This window comes from Perca flavescens, chromosome 13 (genome assembly GCF_004354835.1).
Source record: "Perca flavescens isolate YP-PL-M2 chromosome 13, PFLA_1.0, whole genome shotgun sequence".
NCBI lineage: Eukaryota > Metazoa > Chordata > Actinopteri > Perciformes > Percidae > Perca > Perca flavescens.
In genome coordinates, this window is record NC_041343.1 from 34,565,243 (window position 1) to 34,572,829 (window position 7,587).

General features: G+C 41.1%; 1 protein-coding gene across 1 annotated transcript; it reads left to right on the top strand.

Annotated features, from left to right (window-relative positions):
- Positions 1–70: 70 nt before the first annotated feature.
- Positions 71–1,885, top strand: LOC114566300 (piggyBac transposable element-derived protein 4-like). The gene has a single exon (XM_028594625.1). It carries the CDS (start codon positions 71–73, stop codon positions 1,883–1,885), a length of 1,815 nt encoding a protein of 604 aa, XP_028450426.1.
- Positions 1,886–7,587: the final 5,702 nt, after the last annotated feature.

Genomic DNA, 7,587 nt, shown 5'->3' on the forward strand with positions numbered 1-7,587 from the left:
CAACAAAACAGGTTTTTTCCTCAGGCGATGGGGCGTTTCACATTTTAGTCTGTGAGAGACAGGCAGCACAATGAGGAGGCAGAAGCTCCATACTGCACAGGACGCTTGCGAGGTACTTCTTAGAAAAGACCAGGAGGACAATGCTGAACATATTGAGGGAGGTGAATCAACTGATGAGGAGGATTCAGGGTCAGAAGATGAGTACGAATCAAAGGAAATTGATGAACCTGACGATGTGGTAGAATCTGAAGCCGAAATGGAACCAGTGTCAGAAGGGGAGGACTGCACCTTTCACGATGAAGAGGAAGAATCAACGGATGAGGTAGAACCTGAGGAAGAAGACCCAGCTGAGAGAAAAGAAGATTTCCAGTCAAAGGATAAAACACTGATCTGGTCTACCATCCCTCCCAGTGACGGACGACGCATTTTGAGAGCAGAGAGAGAAACAAGCCTAGGTGGTCCAACTGCATATGCAAGGTCTCGAATTGATGACATAAAGTCCACTTTTGACCTGTTTCTGCCAAAGCCCGTTGAAGACGTGGTGCTGAACATGACAAACAAGGAGGGCCAGCGTGTTTATGGCAAGAAGTGGAGAAAGATGGATCACATGGATCTGCAGGCATACGTGGGTATGTTGATTCTCGCTGGCGTGTACAGATCCAGTAAGGAAGCCACATCTAGTTTATGGCATGCAGAGTCTGGGAGGGCAATTTTCCGTGCTACCATGACACTCAAGATGTTCCATAAAATCTCAAGAGTGATTCGATTTGATGATAAAGACACAAGAGAAAGTCGTAGTGCACAAGACAAACTGGCTCCCATTCGAGACGTATGGGACAAGTGGGTGTCTCTCCTGCCGTTGATGTACGATCCCGGTGCTGATGTGACTGTGGATGAGCGCCTGGTCCCCTTCAGAGGTCGCTGTCCATTCAAACAGTACATCCCGAGTAAACCAGGGAAATATGGGATAAAAATATGGGCAGCATGCGATGCCAGGTCCAGCTACGCATGGAACATGCAGGTATACACTGGCAAATCTGCTGGAGCGCAGTCAGAAAAACATCAGGGCATGCGAGTTGTCCTTGACATGACAAAAGGTCTCCAGGGGAAAACGATCACCTGTGACAACTTTTTCACTTCCCATGCCCTTGGCCTGCAGCTGCTGAAAAGAAAGTTGTTCATGGTGGGAACCGTACGGGGGAATAAGCCTGAGCTTCCCCCTGCACTGGTGTCAAAAACAAACAGGGCACGGTTCTCATCCAAGTTTGCCTTCACCGAGACCCATGCTCTGGTGTCCTATCGCCCCAAAAAACAGAGAAATGTTCTTCTGATGAGCACTCTGCATCGAGATGCTGCTGTGAGCAGCAGGGATGACAAAAGGCCAAAAATCATCGAAGATTACAATCGCAACAAAGGGGGTGTTGATAACCTTGACAAGGTCACCAGTGTGTACACGTGCAAAAGAATGACCTCCCGTTGGCCCCTCGTCGTCTTCTTCAACATGCTCGACGTGTCTGCGTACAACTCTTTTGTCCTGTGGTCTGAGATCAATCCAGCCTGGAATGAGGGGAAGAACAACAGGAGGAGGCTCTTCATGGAGGAACTTGGGCGACAACTGGTGATGCCTCACATCAAGCGACGCAAGGTTAATCCCCGCACGTCAGCCGCTGCCAAATTGGTAAATGAGATCCAGCAGTTCTCGTCCAGCTCTACCTCTGCAGCAGCTGCACCATGCCCACCGGCCCTTCCTGGCCCATCACCCAAAAGGAGTAGGTGCAAATTCTGCCCTCGCCGGACTGATGTCAAAACATCAAAAATGTGCCAAAAATGCAATGCACACATCTGCAAAGATCACGCCATTACTACCTGCCTCGCATGCAACTGAGGGGACATTCAGACTGGTAATATTCTAAAAAGTTTTTGAAACGTTTGTTTTTTTAGATTATGTTTTTGGGCCTTTCCACCTTTAATTTTGAGAGTACAGCTAGGTGAGAAAGGGGACAGAGAGAGAGGGGGGCAGGAAAGACATGCAGAAAATCCTCATGGGTCAGATTTGAACCCTGGACCTCTGTGTCGAGGCGTAAACCTAGCTGTACATGTGCACGTGCTCTACCCACTGAGCCAACCCGGCCACTCAAGTTAAATGTTTTTGAAATGAATGTTGACATGTTTTATATGGCAGGTAATGAGTTGGAATAAAGTTGACTAAAAAGTTGAAACGCAGAGGTGGGTGATGATTTATACTTCACGCTTTATAAACAGTGATAAGGGGTCATTTTTGACCCTGTCATCTGTAAGTCCTCTGGGAGGCCAGGTTTGGAGCCTGTGTTGCAACAGAAAAGTAGTTATCCCCTTAACGCCGACTGTTGCTAATTTGCATCAAACCCCTTCCATTCCGACTGCAGGCGAGATAGCGTGTGTATTCCCTCCAATGCCGGTTTGTTTACATGTGATACATACCTAGGAACCTTTTGCATGCACTGGTTTCTCGTAGAACCGGTCGGAGTGGGAGATATATCCGTTTCACGTAAGCAAAATTAACCCTAACCCTACCCCTAAACCTAACCCTACACCTAATCCTACCCCTAACCCTAACCCTACCCCTAACCCTAAAGAAACTACTGTCAATGTTAGGGAGTAGGAGAGTGTTTTCTTTCTTGCCGTTGTCAAGATCCATGTATTTGTGATTTACAGTTTAGAAGTTCTAACAACTTTGTGACATAAATGAAATCTATTTTGTAAAGAATTTTACCATAATGCCTGTTGTTGCTAATTTGCATCATACCTAAATTTATATCTATTCTATATGCTATAGACAAATTAACAATCTCAACTTAATTTAGCATCAACTTGGAGCCAGAAACACACATAATATTTTGTTTATATAATTGTGAATAAATTCAGGTGTCAAGGGGTTAGAGTATAAGTCCTATGGGAGGCCTGAGTTGGACTCGGTTAACTGGTTAAGTCCCCTGGAAGGCCCAGTTTAAAAGCATATTTAGGATGGAGTTGTCCCTTTTAAGAGTCACCGTATTCTCGTTTTTCAGTCAAATGGCCTGTTGAATATAAAATTCAAAATAGCTATTTCTAAACCACTAACAAGGTTCGACACAACATGAGACGTTGCTCCAAGTATCACCAGGGGCTCTACACCTTAACGAAAGCATTGAGAACATTGGTTGTGTACCCAGAGTTTACTAAAAAGAGGTTTTAACAACTCACCGTAGCTGTTGTTGTTTCTGGCCGCTATCACCTCAGGAGTAAAAAAGTGTCGATATCCGAATGCGAATGAACGGACTCCATATGAGGCTCCTTTTTCAACTACAAGGTCAATATTGTTTTTCGATAATGACAAAACAACGACTTATCCGTGCATTTATATGGATCTTTCCATCTTTACTCTCCTCCCTGTTAAGTTGCATTCGGAAATCAACTCTTTTTGACTGATAAAATGGATGCAATTCGTAGTTTAATTTCATTTTTAATCAAAAACAGGGTATATTTTCATGTAAACAAGGTCCATTGGCTCTAAATTCCAAAATGAAGGTAAAATTCGTAGTAATAGGTTGAACTGAAGTAAGACTGAAGGTGTAACACAGAATGACAATTTATTCTGTATGCTTTATCCCTCATGTTGTCCTCGGGTCCAATTTGACCCGTTTTCAAAATTTCAAAATGCGAAATATATATAATTTATTTTCTTTGAAGATTTTTTTAAATAAAAATTACCCAAAAATTAGATGGATTCCATACAGTGCTCTTCGCACAAACAATTCATGATCACTTGCTCATTGAATTTTGGATGTTTTATTCAAGTTTTAGCATTTCAAAAAAAATTGAAATGGTTTCAAAACTGTTTTCTGAATAAACTTTGACTATTTGAAGTCTCTGATTATCCATCAACACACATTCCTCTAATATTTAGTCTAAATATTTCATCATTTCTGCTTTTTTAACTAAAAAATTAGGTATAATTTCCTACAAATGAGGATTATTGTCCATGAATTCCAAAAATAAGTGTAAACCTAGTCTGTCTGTCTGTCTGTCTGTCTGTCTGTCTGTCTGTCTTCTCTAGCGGTAATAACTTGGTGTTGCTGGTGTTTGGGTAACAAAGGCATCAAAAACATACAAAAGAAAAAAATGACAAAAACTAAAGTGTTGAAGAAAGGGATATATATGTCAGAAAAAGGGTCAAAAAAGGTCTTCATTTAGACCCGGGAGGACCACAAGTGCACGGTCGACAGGAAGACAACACAAGGTTTAGATGACAGTCAAACCAGGCGGGGTCATTTTTGACCCCAGAGGTCAAAATGTGTAAACTCAAGTTCACTAAGGGCCCGGACACACAGAGCCGAAAAGGCAGTCGGACTGATATCACAATCTCAGATAACATCTGCTGATGGGTCTGATAGTGTGTTTCCTCATGGACTCTGGCTCTGTGCCTACTTCCTCTTACAGACAATAAATCAACTGTTCTTTTGTGTTTTGTGAAACGATGAAACTTCACAGTTGACTTAATAACCACGAATCATTCCCACGGCGAACAACAATGTCTTTACATACTTTTATGACAGCCTTCAGTCTGGTATGTATGTGGGGAAGGTTTATGAATAATTCTATTGAATCGGTATAACCCTAACCCTTGCTGTAAGTTTTAAAATACCACAAAATGCCCAGTAAACCTACCATAAAACATCTTTGCAGTTAGTTACTGTAATTTGCATAGCATTATGGGTATTTGCAGAAGTTACAGTGGTGCTCATCAGTTTATGAACCAATGCTAAAGTTGACCAAAAAGATGAATAAAAAAATCGTCTTTTGGAAATTGATCTTAATGCGTTCATTGAAAAAACTTAGGAAAAATCCAACCTTTAAGGACACCAATACTATGCATCCTGATAAAGTTCCCTTGGCCTTTGGAATTAAAATAGCCCCTCCCCCCCACACATCATCACATACCCTTCACCATACCTACAGATTGGCATTGTTTTATTTCAGTTAGCCTAATAGCTGGTTTGATTTGCATTGAGAGATGATTTTATGGAAAGTACCCCATGCCGATCTGTTGTGAACCTGAATTGATATGCGGGCCGGATCAAAGTTTACGAGGAGCCGGATTTGGCCCCCGGGCCTTGAGTTTGACACATGTGGTGTAAGAGGCATTCGGGAGGACATTACCAGCATTAAAGAAATGTAAGGCCTATATAAAATAAACTTCAGATACAGTATTAGAGGACCACTAAGGTCTATATAAAAGAGGCTTCAGATACAGTATTAGGGGACCACTAAGGTCTATATAAAAGAGACTTCAGATACAGTATTAGAGGACCACTAAGGTCTATATAAAAGAGACTTCAGATACAGTATTAGGGGACCACTAAGGTCTATATAAAAGAGACTTCAGATACAGTATTAGGGGACCACTAAGGTCTATATAAAAGAGACTTCAGATACAGTATTAGAGGACCACTAAGGTCTATACAAAAGAGACTTCAGATACAGTATTAGGGGACCACTAAGGTCTATACAAAAGAGACTTCAGATACAGTATTAGGGGACCACTAAGGTCTATATAAAAGAGACTTCAGATACAGTATTAGGGGACCACTAAGGTCTATATAAAAGAGACTTCAGATACAGTATTAGGGGACCACTAAGGTCTATATGAAAGAGACTTCAGATACAGTATTAGGGGACCACTAAGGTCTATATAAAAGAGACTTCAGATACAGTATTAGGGGACCACTAAGGTCTATATAAAATAGACTTCAGATACAGTATTAGGGGACCACTAAGGTCTATATAAAAGAGACTTCAGATACAGTATTAGGGGACCACTAAGGTCTATATGAAAGAGACTTCAGATACAGTATTAGGGGACCACTAAGGTCTATATAAAAGAGACTTCAGATACAGTATTAGGGGACCACTAAGGTCTATATAAAATAGACTTCAGATACAGTATTAGGGGACCACTAAGGTCTATATAAAAGAGACTTCAGATACAGTATTAGAGGACCACTAAGGTCTATATAAAAGAGACTTCAGATACAGTATTAGGAGACCACTAAGGTCTATATAAAAGAGACTTCAGATACAGTATTAGGGGACCACTAAGGTCTATATAAAAGAGACTTCAGATACAGTATTAGGGGACCACTAAGGTCTATATAAAAGAGACTTCAGATACAGTATTAGGGGACCACTAAGGCCTATATTAAAGAGACTTCAGATACAGTATAAGGGGACCACTAAGGTATATATAAAAGCAGCCAAAGAGCACCATGTCATGGGACCTTTAAAGAAATGTGAAGAACTTGAGGAGTTTTCTCTCTTAGTTGATCGTTGACCAGAATAAATGTGTCACACTGAAGAAATGTTCAACTGTTTATTATAATTTATACATGACATCATCGCTGTGTTTCCCATAAACAGACTCTCTGGGGTTTTCCTACTGACAACAAACACACCACGCTTCTACCTACGGGCGCTTCGGCCAATCAGCACGCAGCTTCAGCGCCACTTCATGTTGTTATGGTATATATTTCTGAACATCAGTGACATCACAGTTTCTACTCTCCAGGAAATGTTTCAATGACTTCCCATGCTGTCATTTGTTCCTGACATGCAAACTGTTGTCCTTTACGGAAAATAAGAGTTTATATATAGTTTGATTATTTGGGGTATTTTTCCAACCTGGAACCTATTTTCCCATGTTTTTTTGTCTGCATGACTGATGGGAACAACAATCTTTGAAACTGGTCCAGTAAGATCCTTTTAGTTTAACATGAAACAGCCCCGAAATTACGATCACCAGATATTACACCATATTACACCAGACTCCACGTAAATAATCAGGACTTTTAGCGTGTATAGAGCCAGCATTTTCCACCAGACTCCATGTAAATAATCAGGACTTTTAGCATGTATAGAGCCAACATATCTCCACCAGACTCCACGTAAATAATCAGGACTTTTAGTGTGTATAGAGCCAGCATTTTCCACCAGACTCCATGTAAATAATCAGGACTTTTAGCATGTATAGAGCCAACATATCTCCACCAGACTCCATGTAAATAATCAGGACTTTTAGTGTGTATAGAGCCAGCATATCTCCACCAGACTCCATGTAAATAATCAGGACTTTTAGTGTGTATAGAGCCAACATATCTCCACCAGACTCCATGTAAATAATCAGGACATTTAGTGTGTATAGAGCCAGCATTTTCCACCAGACTCCATGTAAATAATCAGGACTTTTAGCGTGTATAGAGCCAGCATATCTCCACCAGACTCCATGTAAATAATCAGGACTTTTAGCGTGTATAGAGCCAGCATTTTCCACCAGACTCCATGTAAATAATCAGGACTTTTAGCGTGTATAGAGCCAGCATACCTCCACCAGACTCCATGTAAATAATCAGGACTTTTAGTGTGTATAGAGCCAGCATTTCTCCACATGTAAATGGGTGAATTAAGAGTTTATTTCAACCAAACCAGAGTGGTGATTGTTGGAACAGTGGAAAGATGAACCAAGACGGCTTTTGATAGTTTTATTTAGTTTCTGTCCACTTTGAATGAAGTGTG

Coding starts and splice junctions, on each gene's coding strand:
- LOC114566300 (XM_028594625.1), top strand. CDS start 71: ATGAGGAGGCAGAAGCTCCATACTGCACAGGACGCTTGCGAGGTACTT.